This window comes from Scleropages formosus, chromosome 6 (assembly GCF_900964775.1).
Source record: "Scleropages formosus chromosome 6, fSclFor1.1, whole genome shotgun sequence".
Taxonomy (NCBI): Eukaryota; Metazoa; Chordata; class Actinopteri; order Osteoglossiformes; family Osteoglossidae; genus Scleropages; species Scleropages formosus.
The window spans coordinates 30,341,476-30,357,969 of record NC_041811.1 but is presented as its reverse complement, the minus strand read 5'-3'; the positions used below and the strand labels follow the sequence as shown (position 1 = coordinate 30,357,969).

The following is a 16,494-nucleotide window of genomic DNA, read 5'->3' as shown; positions in this document are numbered from 1 at the left end:
CTAAATCATGACATAAGTCACAGATCGTTTGGTAACTGACCTCTGAGCCCTAAAATTTCTTGACTGCATTTCGGTAATCACAGCTTGGGAATCGGACACAGATCGATAGTCCGTTATGTTTCAGAGATGCATTTGTTGGAGGAAAAAAAAAAAAATATCAGCAAGTAAAAATTCACGCTGATTGCCTATACCAACAATTGACTCTTACTGTTAAATAAACGGATAAGCAGAAGTTTGCAGTACAAAAGTCAGCGTGCTTGAAGCGCCCTGAACGAGATGAAGAATGCTTAGCAGGAAGTGCCTGTTTTACTTTAGTTCTGAAGTGCCCTTATCAGATGTTTGCACAAATGACAGGATATGTCTGTCCACAAGCTGTGAGGACTCTTATTTGCTGCTGCACATGTGCGACATTTGGGAGTAGCACTCTTGGCACTCGACAAGACAACTGCAGCAGCGGCAAGCAACAGCAACAACAACAGCCGAAAGGCCTTTGGGGTTCTGTGCCGCACCGGCGCGGAGGGTATTCCTTACCTCCCTGAATCCAGCGTGAGCTGAGCAAGCCTTTGGACTAAACCCAGCTTTTATAAATCGGCCGTGCGATTTACAGGGGCTCGGTTCAGTCCTAGCTTTCGACTGGCCTCGGGCGCCACGGATCTTTCCTTTTTTCTGGAGAAGAAAAGCTCAGCCCACATCTGACCCTCGGTCTCGGTACCCGATCCTTCTGTCTCCCTATGTGCGCACACACACACACACACACACACACACAAAGGCAGACCCCCACCCACTATCCCCCAGGCTGAAGCTGGGAAGTGGAAGCTTGGAATTTGGAAAAAGTGGGCTGCTTTAAACATGCCGCTGCGTCTTCCTTTCTTTCTCTTTTCTGTACCTCGCACGCTGCAGGATCATTTGGATCTGTTGGGATCGTGAACTGTAGGGTCGCTTGAGTCAGTCGGCCTGGTGAACTTCAGGATTAGATAGGTCAGCCGGTCCGGTGAACTGCAGGGTCAGTCGGGTCAGTTGGCATGGTAAACTCGCAGACATGTACAGATTAGAGGTCTATGTGGAAGCACAAGGAGACCGAGATAAAGAGTTGCTTAGAAAAGCCAAGCAGAATACGGGTGTTTTGGGTATCCCTGTTTAAGACTGCAAAGAGAAAAAACATTATGGTGAGGGAGGATTTCAGCTGACAGCTTCCAGGTAAATGAGTGTACTGTATAATTATATTTAGCAATGAATAATTAAAATTAATAGGGTCATACCTTAAGATACACCCATTCCAATATTAGGAATTTAGCTTTCGACTTCAGCTTACAAGGCATTTTCTTGCCTTTACAAAGACCAGATTTGGATTTTACACGGCTCCCAACAGCTGCATGCTGTGTGACATGTACATTTTCATTAATTCACTTAGCTTTTTCCAAAGTGACATACAATGATTATTAAGTGGTGTTTAACTGGCACTCTTACCTAAGGTCACTTAACATGCTAGATATGATTCACTCAACTCCCTCCACCTATTTATCAGCAGAGCAGAATGACACATACGTAGAGGAGGAGGACGGAATAACTGCATGAAAAAGGAATATAACTTCAAAAGGTAATTAAATCACAATAAATTAGAAATGCAGGTACAAAGGTAAGTCATATTAGGTTGGTTGCCGATTAGCTGTATGTGTCGGCTGTTAAAAAGGTCTGATAATTTGATATGTGAATTTTCGAAGCAAGAGCAAAGGGCCAGATAGTTGGTGCATCATGTGCACCAGTCACACACACACTGGCTGAACCCACTGGTCCCATGGAGCCAGAGCCTAACCCGGCAACACAGGACGCAAGGCTCGAGGGGGAGGGGATGCATCCAGGATGGGACGCCAGTCCGTCATAAGGCACCCCAAGCAGGACTCGAACCCCAGACCTGCCAGAGAGCAGGACCCAGCCAAGCCCGCTGCGCCACCACGCTCCCCGCACCAGTCACAAAAACTGAGATTATTCACTCAAATTATTTAATATATTAATTAATTAATAATAAGGGGAAGAGTTTCAAACTAATGCTTGCAGATGCTAAATATGGACAAACTGCATGGACAAAGAGGATGTCCAGGCTCACTGTCAGGGATAGATGGACGCTTCACAAGATACTTTCTCTATGCCCCAGAAGTCCAGATTCAGAAATTACCACAAAATTGAACGACCACTTCTTTGACCCAGTCTCAATAACAGCCTCAAACTTGAAAGTTGTGAGCTTACTTTTTAGCATAAACGGGTGTCAGTCTGGGGGTTCAGAAACACGTTAAAAGTTTTGCCATTGAAACTAATGGTGATTATGTCTCAGAGTTAATGAGAATTCACGTTTTGAAGGTTTTTTGAGGAATTACCTTGATAAATTGCACAAAGATTGTACTGACAAGGACTCTGTTATAGCTGTGTTTTTGCCGTATGGAATGTTTTTTCAATTATTGTATTTTGCATTCGATTTTAACAACTACAAAGTCAAGGACAGAGTTTAACGTTTGCAGTTTTGATGCAGTAGCTCTAATAACGTAGGTTTGTCCCACAATCCATTGTTTCTCATTCATCTTCTTTGCATGTAGCCTTATTGCATGATAATAAGTTCGGCTGCAGTTCTTTAACCAAGCTCTTCTCTTAGCATTTCATTTCCCACTAGATGTCAACTGCAGTAATAGCTCACAGGGATCGTGGTTAATTGTCTGAGGAGAAAAATGTATTCCTTCAAGACTAATGGGTTCTATACTAATGGGGCACTTACCTGTATATATGCCAAAAGGAAAGAATAATTGCTGATTTGAAATAAGAGCATACATACGAGCCTCAAGAAGGCTTTTTTTTTTTTTTTTTTTTAGCTACCTGCAATTTCTACCATTTACAGTAAAACGGGGGGGCACTGACCGTCTTCACTTAAGTGCTTTGAACCAAAGATTTGCATGTGTTGAACCATTTGGTGGATATAAGCTGTCTGAAAAACAAACCAATCTGTTACTTCCTTAATGATTTTTCGTTGCTAATAGGATTATTCTCCTCAGCCCTTGCACTGACCCTGGGTGGCAGATCTTTCTAAACTTTAAACTTGAAGCAGTGGCTTCGTGGCAAATATTTGCTGACACTTTGCATTTGCTCAAGACTCTAAAGCAACCTGGATATCAGGGGGATGTGCTGGGTACCAAATCCATGATGCTCAGTGCTCCTTAGGACATTTCTGTTTTATTTATAAAGGTCTAACTATAAATACAGTAGCAAAACAGTTCCTTGCAAGAGTCTCAAACAATTTTTCCATTCATAAGCTGGTTATTTTATTTTTTTATTATAAAGAATCCTGCTGTAGCGCTACAGCAGCATCTTGAAATTAAGGGATCATTTATTACTTGCAAACTTGTGATGTGCTATTTATCATTGTGGTTTTTTTTCTTCCTCTTCATCAACACAGCTTGTACCGATGCTTAAAAATGCCATTTAATGTAAAGTCTGTTTACAGTTTATATGTCTGCATGCAGAAGTAATTGCAGATTGCATTATGCACAAACACATTTTATTTTGTCACATTCGTGTACTAGCTGCAATTAACAGGGCAGGTGCAGAGTGTGATGTCGATGTTTATCCTCTGCCTCTGTTGCAATGAAACACAAGTGAGGGGTGTTTTCTGCTGTACTAGTTATTAACGTTAACCTGCTATTTTTAGCACCTCTAATGAAATATTATCTGGGTGAAGGGCATTACCGCCAGTGATAGGTTGGCAAACGTCATATATCCCTTTGCATAGATTGATGCAGCAGATGGATAGATAGGAGATATGGAGATATGGATATTTAAAATTCCGCACTCTACAAGAGGACGAAAATGTACTAATTACTTCATGAGCGTCTATTTGTCTCGAAGATTTAAGATACCGGGCAATTGCCGAGCAGTGTCCTCACCCCATCTGTTCTAAATTTGTCTGGCTCTAGGGCAAAATAGTTTTGAATTAATCACTTCCAAAGCTGTTTTATACTTTGGCTGAATTATTTTTGTCTGAAGTCACGCTTATAGCGTTTTTTTTTTTCTTCCCTCTCATCCTTCTGTGCTTGAAGAAATGTTTTTCTACGAAATACAATGGGTGTCAGAAGTCAATGGCATGCAAGTAAAGGAAACAATCATTTGGAATACTTCACCTGTCTGCTTGACCTGTGGGAAATGGTGTGTAACAATATGATTGCCAATTACTTTGACTACAAAACAAGGCATGGAACTTTAAAAGGTGATTTTTCAAGGTCTAGCCTTTTGTGTCGCTTTTGCAGCTCGAGCTACTGAGGTTAGACATTCCCCACATCTTCTGAATGGCAAAACAAATGTTTTTGTAGAGCGCACCGACCGATAGACCCGCTTCTCCACCCGTGTGTATCACGCCGTACTTCGACGCCCTCATGCATTGCTTGGAAGAAAATGTGGATGTTTTGTCAGGTCACTTACAGTAAGCCCTACGTATTTACAGCGTTCTAACCTGGGGGGGGGGATGGGCTGGCCTGGTAATGGTGATGTGAGCAACCCGCCAAGCACATGCAATTTACCACATCACAGGCGCCTTGTGTAAAACGCATTATGCAAATGCACGAGGAACCTATCTGTGGTGCTTCAGAGGAATTTAGATTAAATTCTGTCCCCTTTAACGTGATGCATTGATGCTCCATACAACAGCCAGCTGAAAAGATGCCAATGTTTATTAGGGGGAAAATAATCATTTAAGCCTGAATTAGCATCACTGGCCTGACGTGACAGGTTGGCTGCCTACAATAAAATTGGTATGTTCTATGAATACTTGCAGATGAAACTGAGAGGTGGGGGGGTTGGTTAACGATACCAGTTTCTGGGATACATTGTCGGTAGAAACAAGTGCAGGAAAACCCACGTACATCCCCCCGATACTCAGGTTGCTTCTTGATCCACAGTGCTGTTTGTCGAGATCTCTTTTCCTTTGTGTACGATATCAGAATTTTTTATTTTTTAAATATCATCGAGGGGGGTGTGGTGGCACAGTGGGTTGGACCGGGTCCTGCTCTCGGGTGGGTCTGGGGTTCGACTCCCGCTTGGGGTGCCTTGCGATGGACTGGCGTCCCGTCCTGGGTGTGTCCCCTCCCCCTCCAGCCTTACGCCCTGTGTTACCGGCTTAGGCTCCGGCTTCCCTTGACCCCGTATGGGACAACCGGTTTCAGACATACGATGTGTGAAATATCATCGAGCCATAGATAAATGTAGATGCAGATCAGTCTGTACTGTCCTACCTTGTCGTGAAAAACAGGGATAACAATGACGTTTGAAATCGTTTTTCGTTGCAGGCCACAGTCATTATTTTTTAATACTGAAAATTGTTTTTGCACCTCAGTTATCTGCTAGTGTTCGTATACGTATATCGTCTAATCAAGCCGTATGATTACAAATCAAATACTGCTTGTAAATTTATATAATTTAAGGTGTGAAAATAGATTTGTGCCTCTTGTAGCTTAACTGAATAAGTAAGCAAATTAAGAATATCAACTGCAAAAATTTTTAGCATTTCCCATCTTCATTCCGATGGCAATAATGCACTGCCAATGAGGGATTAGTTTCGTCTGGTGCTTTCTGGCAAAGTAGGCTGCCACCGCACGACGTACCTTTGCATAGTGCCGTTGAAAGGGCCTTTACACCCAGGCCTACCTGCTGCGCTGGGCTACATCATGAACAAAGGATGGAGGTTAACACTGTGGGGTTGTGCCAGAAGGGACAAAAAAGTGCCGTGCTGAGGTTTACAAAACCTGGGATGCATATCGCTGCTTGAAATGCAGGTGCTCACAAAAAAGGGCGAGGATAGCCATCACTGTGATAGTCATCGCCGGAGTATCATTCATTCTCCAACAGACAGGTTAAATTGAAGGCACCCGTCTGGTTCTGTTATTGCTGAAAATCTACACCTGGGAGGGTCCCGGAGCTCCTCATCTTCCGTGGGAGCCCAGTCATCGAGAAGAGCGTCTGTCCCTGGGGGGCACTCATAACTCCTTATACTGTAACGGCTTGTAACCGTTAGTCTCTCGTCTGTCCAAAAAGTCACAGTGCGGCTAGAAATTTTGCCCAGGGGACAATTTGGGCTTTTTTTTTCTAATCTCATCAGTCTGTTCACATATCTAGACTGTTCTTTTTTTTCCAAAAGCATTCATTTATCAACTACAGGGGCTTTGTTTGCTGTGACATCATTGGAAGGCCGATATATTATTGTAGAATTTGATGAAAGCTGCGTTTAATGTTTTTCCATGAGCTGTGAGAGAAATTTTAAACCTGCCAGGCTTGAGATGGTAGTTTTCGTTCCTTGTGATCTTGTTTGTCTTTCAGCTCAGGAGTTGGCGTAATCACGTCGGTTTTTTTGTTGACAGACAGAAGTGTCAATTAAAAGCTTTTTGATTAATTCAGTTCATGCTGAATTCCTGTCTGTTTTTTTTTTTTTTTTTTTCCTCCTCCTGACAGTGGGAAGAGATTGGGGAGGTGGATGAAAACTATGCTCCGATTCATACATATCAGGTGTGTAGAGTGATGGAGAACAATCAGAACAACTGGCTGCAGACAAACTGGATTCTGAACGAAGGTGCCCAGAGGGTCTTCGTAGAGCTCAAGTTCACACTGCGGGACTGCAACAGCCTGCCCGGAGGGCTGGGCACCTGCAAGGAGACCTTCAACATGTTTTACTATGAATCCAACGATGAGGAGGGCAGGAACATCCGTGAGAGTGAGTATGTGAAGATTGACACCATCGCCGCTGACGAGAGCTTCACAGAACTGGACCTTGGGGACCGGGTCATGAAGCTCAACACGGAGGTCCGGGATGTGGGACCCTTGACCAAGAAGGGCTTCTACCTGGCCTTCCAGGATGTGGGGGCCTGCATCGCCCTGGTTTCTGTGCGAGTCTTCTACAAGAAGTGCCCTGCAGTGGTCAAGAACCTAGCCTTGTTCCCGGACACCATAACTGGGGCCGACTCTTCCCAGCTGCTGGAGGTCTCGGGCACCTGTGTCAACAAGTCGATGGCAGATGAACCTCCCAAAATGCACTGCAGCGCCGAAGGGGAATGGCTGGTTCCCATTGGGAAGTGCATGTGCCAGCCTGGCTACGAAGAAAAGAACGGTACCTGCCAAGGTTAGTCCGTTGCTCTTTGTCCTGCCACATGGATTAATTTCCTGTCAGAAGGAAATCTGATGAATAATTTGAACAACTTATGAAAACTTCACATGTAAGCTGTTTCTTTCTGACATTTTTACAATTAATTTTCTTCCTATTGCCAAACACATTAACAGTTTTAAAAAAATGTTGTAGCTCTGCATGACTAAGTAAACACTTGTTAGCAATATAGTGTGGTTTTTTTTCCGTATGTCTGTTACTGTGTTATTACAGCTGGGATAAGGTTATGATTTACTAAATGGAATGAAATGCTAGACCTCACACGTAACACATATACTGGGTTGCACACGCACAAGGTCTACAGTCGCCTGTCTTGGGCGGGGCCATGGCGAGCGGGAGGAGGCATACCCTGGACGGGATGCCAGTTCGCCACCAGGCACCACAAGCGGGACTCGAACCCCAGACCTATAACACAGCAGGCCCTCAGCCAAACCTGCTGCGCCACCGCATCCCCCCTACTTATTTTTTTTTGATTAACAAACACATCTGGTCTTATCTAACGCTAATAACAGCGAATTCGTTGTGGTAACCGTACACTGTATCCCCCGTTTTATTTGCTTCTTCAGAGACAGAGTTACGAGATTCCCTTTATTATAGGAATTGAAATTAGCGTTTTAGTGATTCTGTTGTCATACATCCTTCCATGTCATTTTTTAGTGCTACAATAGTTCATTTATTTTTTTGTTTTACAAAGCAAGCAGAAAATTTCTAAATCAGCGGTTTTAATTGCTTAGCTTTTCCTCTTTTTGTACTAGCAGATAAGTTCGTTTCATGCACAAGTATATAACAAATTGCATTTGAAGAAATGTTGCTTTAAAGCAGCGTATTATTTTTAAAGGCATATGAATATTAGCCGACACATTTACAGTGAAGCAATTTTCATAAATCAGCTAATTTATCGCATCCATATGATAGTGGCACATTAGTGAACATGAAAAGCATCATGAGACTTGTCCCAGCTACAATTAATTTGTGTTGTTTAAGTGCATATTACAGAAGTTTATTAAACAGGATTACCTTCCGAATAGTATTGGCCACACACTGAGCGCTAAAAAGTAATAGCTGTACATTATGCAAATGTTGGCCATGGTTTCTGAGGATTGATTAGGCCATGGTTTGCTTGCATACATGTTTCTAAGCAATCAGCTGTGGTTAAAAAAGCAGCATGAAGTACGCTATACCAACTGTAACCGCAATGTACAATCCGATGTTAATTTTTTTAATTTATTTTTTAATATATAAACATTTACGTTATATTAATGTAACGTAAGGGGTGCGGTGGCGCAGTGGGTTGGACCACAGTTCTGCTCTCCGGTGGGTCTGGGGTTCGAGTCCCGCTTGGGGTGCCTTGCGACGGCCTGGCGTCCCGTCCTGGATCTGTCCCCTCCCCCTCCGGCCTTATGCCCTGTGTTACCGGGTAGGCTCCGGTTCCCCGTGACCCCCTATAGGACAAGCGGTTCTGAAAATGTGTGTGTGTGTAATGTAACGTAAATGTTTCTATATTTTAAAAAAAAAAAAATTCTAGGAAGGTTATTTGGAATCATCAGTATTCGGTTGAAGTTTTCTGTAGCTACTTGTGTGATGTGCATTGGTTCATATGGTGGAAAGAAACAATATTAAGAATCACAGCTGAAGAAAGGTACTTCAGAATCACTCGTCTGCATCTGTCTTTCCTATGAGATGTACAGGTGGTCCCCGATTTCCGATGGTTCGCCTTATGATTTTTTCAACTTCACGATGTTGAGCTGGCGATAGACACAGTAGAAACCGAACCTCGAATTTTGATTTTTTTTCCCGGGCGAGCGATATGTGGAGCGATACTCTCTCGCGATGCTGGGCAGCGGCAGCGATCCACATCTCTCAGTCTGTTACACAGAGGTGTGTATTAGGTGTATTAAAAGCATTACCGAATTACGATATTTTTGACTTACGGTGGGTTTCGCGGAATGTAACCCCATCGTGAATCGGGGGCCACCTGTACATCTAAATGTAACTTTCCTCCTTCAGCAGTGAGCTTCCACCTTCTAAGTGTAAAACCAGTAACTCTGTAGTATTTAGCCCAGGGTCTCTCTCCTCGTTGTTTCATGTCAGCATTTTTAACAATCTGGTCCCATGCTCTGAGCTTTTACAGCGTTCCTAAAGCAGAGAGGATTTGTAATGATTGAGACCTTGATTATCTCTCGGAGCCACCCGGTATCTATGCCAGGGAGCTCCCCGAACTTTCTCGGAACGTTTGCTGCCTGACGGTTGTGTGCCGATATTGTGGCAGCGCCAGGACCTGCTGCGAGACTGCGCCGAGGACAATGGGCCGGGTCCATCAATATGCCTTCCCCGCACGTCCGTCATAAGTCAGAGGCATGATGGGAAGGATCTGACAAAGCAACAGCTGGTCTCCAGGGGGCTGGGAGACTGGGTGTGCGATGCTGATTAATTAGACAAGGGGAAAAAAAACGTCGACAGGACCTGTCGCTAGGCACAGCTTGGTTCTTAGAGACTTGGAATAAGACACTGTGAGACGGTCGCGCTGCCGTACCCCAGCCGCAGAAGCCACTGGCTGAATGTAAACGCCGTGATCCAAAAGACTGCCCGAACGTTCTTATTCTAATTGCCCAAATGCAGCCTGATAAATGGATGAAGTCTGACCTTTCAGTGACAGTGATTTATTGGCAGCATGAATGAGTGGAACTGTTTGGGAGTATCCCATTGCTCATGTTCCCTTGGCTCTGTCAAGAAAGAAGAAACAAACAATAATCAAGACATTGTTTGACATGAAGTTGGTTGAGTGAGAGTTCACGTTAAATATTGAATGAAGGCGACCTTCCATCTGAAACAAAAAAATGTCTGTTTCTCCTCATCCTAGAGGCTTCTTTTTGTAGCCTTTAACGCCCGTGTTTTGTTGTCTTTGCTGGCTCTCGGTGCAGCCGGCAGGTCCCCTCGCGAGCCGCTCGCTGGAAGCAGGCTGGTTTTCAGGGGGTGTTTTTAACACCGAGCCGAAGTTTCTGTTTTCCCATGTTTGTGTCTATAGCCTACAGTAAATAGATCTTTATGCCAGTTTCCATGGTAACCCGAGACCTCAATTCAGTCTTTGACATTCAGAGAGATTAAATTTTAAATTTCACTCCAGTTAGCTGGTCACAGTGCAGACGAATACAAGTGCAGCTGATTTTTTAATGCTGTTTTTGTTTGTGGTGAGAATTTTGTTCGGCAACATTTTCAACAAGGCATCAAATATTCAGATTTGACATCGCACGGCTGAAACAAACAAAGTCCTTCGGCTTTTGACCGTCTTATTCATATAAATGCGGCACGTGGAGGCCTCTGTTTATTTTCATATATGAATCTTTCTTCTTCTTTTATCAGCCAGACAACTCAAAGCCCAGCTGACGGATTTGTGTCATTGGTTACTCAATGTGGCGTAGGATGACGGACCCCAACAATTTAGCCCAGTCTGTCACGCTCTGGAGCTTTGCAGAGGCAGAACAGGCTCAGTGGAGATCCCACTGGCGCTCTGTCCGTTACACTGCGGCGTAGCATCACATCGAGCCCTTCTGCGGAAACTTGCACCTCCGATCGTAACCTATTCCACGCCGATGATCATAGCGGTGCGAGGTGTGAGGGTGGACAGGAAGGAAAGTGCATGCATGCTGATTAAGGAAGGCATTTTATATCAGTTCCTATCACTTCACGTGTGTAATTATTGTAGCACCACTATGGTTAAAGACACAGACCTGTGGTCGTGTAGGTGGTGAGTTCCAGCCTCTTTTGACCCCTTCCGTAAGCACTTAATCCAGATTTCTGTATTAAAATGTCCCATTATTGATTTTGGCAAAAAACGGTAATTAAGCCACTTTATTGTATATAGTGTGTTATTTCACATACGTGCTATAACACCTATTTTATGTGATTTATGTTACATGCCTTGCTCAAGGGTACAGTAGCAGCACTCCTGTTGGCATTCAGCCAGCCTTAATAGCTATGCCACTTGCTGCCCGAGAGTTCCCCTGCAGCCCCCTTGTCTGTGTCGTGTCTCCGCTTGGATTCCGTACGTGGCTCAAGGACTCGTGGGTGGGGGTGCGCTCCTATGAGACGTCAGCCAGGGGCGCGGTCTGGACGAGAGCAGCTGCCGGCTCCGCCGACTGTGCCAACTGACAAAGCTACTGGCTCTTTCAGACGCTCGTCTGGCAGAAAAGCAAGTGTTGCACAAGACGCAGTGTTACATGTGGCCTCAAGCCGCGGTCCAGAAGAGAACCCGGAGCGTGTCGCATTTCACATTTACCATTTCTGCACACTTGCCGCCTGCGCTCACGCAACGTTCGCAGAAAAGCCAAGGTCTGTGAATGAAGCCGGTCTGTCGTCCATCAGACCGCAGAACTGTTTCGCTCGCGCTCTCGCTCGCTCTCTCGCTCGCCCACTTTCGTTAACTGTTTCTTCTTGTCCAGTTTGTACCAGCCTTGTACCAGCTTGTGAGGAGAGCTGGTAGTGTAGTGGTCAGACCTGCTGCCTTTGGACCCAAAAGATCACAGGTTTGAATCTCACCTCTGGCTGTTGTTCCCTTGAGCAAGGTACTTACCCTCAGTTGCTCCAGTAAAAATTACCCAGCTGTTCAAACTGGTAAATTATTATAAGTCGATTATTATTGTAAGCTGCTTTGGAGAAAGCGTCAGCTAAATGAAAAAATTTAATTGTTGTCAGGGTTGCGACAGTCCGGATCCTATCCCAGAATCACTGGGCGTCACGCCGGCAGGGCTGCACCTTCACAGTGAACAGCATCACTTTTTTTTACTAAGTGAGCGTGACATGAGAAATCACATTTTAACATCATATCATGATGGTAACATTAGCTGTTGTGTTCATGGGGTATGTGTGTTGAACTTTGAACATGAAATGTAGAAATGTGTTTTTTTTTTTTTTTTTTTCTTGGTCAGCATTGTGTTAAGCTTCTCTAAACATGATGTACATGTACATTTTTTATTTAGCAGAAGCTTTTCTCCAAAGCAGCTTCCAGTGAGCTCTATGTAGTGTTAACACACATAGAGCCCACACACCTTATTCACCACGGTGACTTACACTGCTAGATACGCTACTTACACTGGGTCACTCATCCATACATCAGTGGAACACACACATTCTCTCTGTCACTTGCACACTTTGGGGGAACCTAAACAGCATGTCTTTGGAGTGTGGGAGGAAACCAGAGCACCCGGAGGAAACCCACACAGACACAGGGAGAACATGCAAACTCCACACAGACTGAACAGGGATTGAACCCACATCCTCTCACACCACCTGGGTGCTGTGAGACTGCAGCGCTACTTGCTGTGCCGCTGTGCCGCCCTATACTGTCTTGTACACCCCATGTACTGTGTTTCTAGATACTATGGATTGCAGATAGTATTTATTTTTGGAGCGCTTTCCTTGCCTTCGTACATATTGCACTGATACACAGTCTAGAAGACCAAATCGTGTCTATAGCACTACAGACGGTGGTGAGGTTTCCATTATGTGAAGGACTAACTGCTGTATGCTGCGCTCTCTTGAGTTCTAGGGGACAGTTGCTGTTAAATTACCAGTCATTGGCACTTTCATGTGTTGTGACCTTTTGCATGTGCTTGATTCATTAAAAGATGCAAATTTCCATGGTCTTTTGAGAGACATTTTTAATTTAATGTGCCCAGTAGTCTGGCTTTGTGGATGAAGGGGGAGTGAGAGCTGTCTCTCAGGCCCAATGGACTTCGTGCCGCTAGACAAGTTTGCGTTTCGAAGACCGTTGTAATTGTTTAGAAGCTGGGCCGTCTTAGGGAGCCCTTCTTTGAGGTCGGTTGTCTGAGATTCATTGATGAAGGAAAATCATACTACGGTCATACTGGCAAAAGTGTTTAGGCTAAAAGAAGCCGTGTGGTACGTTTCTTAAAATCCCAGTATTTTAAGCTTTTTGGAGTCAGTTTTCAAAATACAGGTGGTCCCTGATTTGCGACGGGGTTACGTTCCGCGAAACCCATCATAAATCAAAAATGCATTTAATACACCTAATACGGACCTCTGCAAGACAGACTGGGAGATGCGGATCGCTGCCACCGCCAGCCATTGCGAGAAAGTATCATGCCGCATATCGGTTGTCCGGGAAAAAAAACGAAATTCCAAATTCAAAGTACAGTTTCTACTGAATGTCTATCTCCAGCTCACCACCGTAAAGTCGAAAAAATCCTAAGTCGAACCATCGTAAATCGGGGCCCACCTGTATGTGGCACAGCGATGTCTATGTTTCCTTTCTTTGTGGTAATTTCCTTACATTTTAAGAACACACACAGAACGTGTTATCTCTGTTTTCAGTGGGTGGGCAAAATGATGGAAACGCAACGAAATATTAATATCAAGGCAGAGGATCACAGCCACCTTTTGTCTTCGGAACGGCTTCATTCCTTTTCGGAATGCTGGCGTAAAAGTCTTGGACTGCGTGTACTTTTAGTTCTCTGTTCTCTTGAAAAGTTTGAAATCGTCTTCCCCAATTTCTCAGTGAGACAGGATACCATTTAGATAGTACCCCGAGTGTTTGAGTAATTCATCGCGCAGCTTCCCCCCCCCGAAAAAAAAAAATTGTGACTCCCAACAGAATTTGGCTCCCAAATGATTTTTCCCTGGAACAAATGGCTCTTTTGTCACAAGAGCCGAATGAAATGGCCACTTAAAGACACGGCGAGGGAAGGAAAGACAATGCTTCAAACCAAGTGAGCTGCAGGTGAGAGTTTTAAAGTCATCGCCTTGTGTAACGATCAGTGCACCGTTATCAGTTCACGTTATAATTGTCAGGCTGAACGGAGGACACGAGGGAGGCCGGACCCAAGTGCGGACTGTTTATTGGAATCTGAAGGGCAAGGCTGGTACTCGTAGTCGGAGGTGGGCGAATGGTCAGGAGATCGGCGCTCAAGGTGAGAGCGAAGGTCCGAAATCGAAGTCGGGAGACGAGGCGAGTGGTCGGGAGCCAGAAAACGGAGGACAGGAGACGAGGGCGAAGGGGTACAGGACATGGAATGCGGTGGGTGTCGTTGGCGCAGAGGGAACGGTTCTCTTGACTGAGATTCCGACAAGGGGCGGCGGTGGAGCGGCTCCCTTTACACCTGGTCGGGCTGAGTGGGATCAGGTGCCTGGGGTGCGATGCTGGGTGTGGCAGTAATAGCCTGCTTTGTAATATGTAAATTCAGGGTTTCACGAAATAACGGTTTCTGCACTGTGCTATTTTTATAGTCTTGCAAAGTCTTCTTTTTTTTTTTTTTTTTTTTCGGCCATTTGTTTTCTCGAAGTCGCGCTGGCTCTTGGACGGAGTCTTTCATGCGCGTCTCGTAAATGTAGGCCAAATCTCTGCTGAGCGGTCAGCGCTCGCTCTTTCCAAGAGACCCAACTCCAGCTGCGTGCTGGAGACTCTTAACGGGATCACAGGGACTCACTTTGGACTGGCCTCCAGCATGCTTCCGCCATCAAGATCTGCACCTTAAAGCCCCACGTTATCAGAGCCTGTGATTAAATAAAGCCCCGCTGTGTAAAGACCAGAGTCCTGATTCGAAACACCAATATATCATCCGTGTAAAAACAAGCCAAGCCTTCCCTGACCAGCGCACCGCTTAATGCTCCCTTTCGCATCTCGCCTAGTATGAGATGCTTGATGCGTTTACTTTCCTTCTGTCACTTGACACTCATCAAAAGTCATGTTTAATTTATAGCTATTAGCATGCAAGAGATATGTCCCACTCTTCTTGACAGCTAATTGAAATCAGTGTGGATTAAGTGTTAATTAGTTTCCAAGAAGGCTGCTTACCAGTTCTCCCATTATAAATGCGCTGCAGCGTGACCGTTTTTATTATAAACTTTATTTCCTTCCGTGGGCTGTCTAGAATTTCGGCACAGCTGTAAGATCTCGTTTGTCAAGGATTAACAGCGCAAACGCCCTCACAGGTAGTGCCGCACGCGGGAGTTTAAAGCTTGCGCTGGAAACGCTGGGGATGCACTGGTTAAAATTCTTAAGCTGGCGGCTGTGGAAGCGTGTAAAGTGGGCTCCTGCTCCAGTCCGTGCCGATATCAGGCCGAAGGCTTTGTTGAACGTTTCCTGAAAGCTCTTGATCTCCCGTGATCACCCCCCCCCCCCCCCCCGTTTTCATTCTTGTCACCCGTTATGGCAGGTAATGCAAAACTCAGTCTGGTGGAAGGGAATTGGGACCATCATTAAAAAGGCACGACGATGTGAGAACAGCGGCATCATGCTGAGGGACTGTGGGGAAAATTCCAAGCCAATACATGAGCGAACGTTTCTGGAATTTTCCATAATGGTGACACAACCTTATAAAACGTTGTAGAGCAGCTACAGGTTTTGGGGGGGATCAGTGTCAGGGCTGTTAACATTCCAGAATAACAGCAGCGGGTTATTTTGGCTTTTCGTTCAGATTTTGCCCGTGCGTCCGACGTCAGATCACCGTTAACAAAGTGACGTAACCGAATTGGACAGGAAATGCCAGCGCCGTAAATTTCAGCGGGCTTGTATGGCTGCGAGCATTGTTTGCATTCGTCTGCCCTGTCACCTCCCATCGCGCTCCGTGACAAAGTGCGGAAAGTGCCGCTTTATTTACATGGAACGCTGCTGCTCCGGCAACAGTTTAATGCCGTCACTAAATCATTTCCTAAGAAGAGCCTTGAGCTGGAAAGCTGCAATAAAGTATGACAACTCCTGGGAATATCAGCCACCATCCTTACTCTCCTGTGCCGCGATGCTGCATTAAATGTTTCAAAAGTATTACGCTATTTTAAGCAACTTGCCTATTCATAATATATTAAGTCATATCAATGAGTTAATAATGTTTTTCGATCATTGCAGGTCTCGTGTTTTTATTGCGATAGCTCCACAGACATAAAATGTTTATTACAGCAATAAAATGCTTCTTCAGCTACACATGAAATGACACTTTGAGGTTCGAGCACATAGATTTGGCAATAAAATCTTCAGGGTAAAAAAAAAAAGGTGATTTCTTGTTGTCCGAAATGCTCTTCCGCTTAAGTAAAACATATTCAAACACCGTATTCCAAGGGACACTTTGAGGAAGTGTAGAACAAAACCCGTCAGTTCATATTTGTTTGAGAATTTATTGGGCACTGTGTGTTGCTGTACTGGTGAAAATCAGAGCGTGTGTGGGACGGAGAGCGTATCTGCCGGCGTGTGTGTGTGTGTGTTTTGAAAGGGCGTACTGGTTCCTCTCCTGCACACAGCTGGAGATCCAGACTACGGTACGGATGTACAGCGTTTACAGCCATTTTCGTTTTCCTCC

General features: G+C 44.8%; 1 protein-coding gene across 2 annotated transcripts in view; it reads left to right on the top strand.

The window, feature by feature from the left end:
* epha5 (EPH receptor A5) overlaps positions 1–16,494 on the top strand; it is a 65,874-nt gene that overhangs the window by 9,286 nt on the left and 40,094 nt on the right. For both annotated transcript variants that reach the window (XR_003797761.1, XM_018754739.2), the window contains exon 3: positions 6,481–7,144. Coding sequence is in view for 1 of the 2 variants with exons in the window: in XM_018754739.2 (XP_018610255.2) it covers positions 6,481–7,144 (664 nt within the window). In the remaining variant the exon portion in view is untranslated. The remainder of the gene's footprint in view (positions 1–6,480; positions 7,145–16,494) is intronic.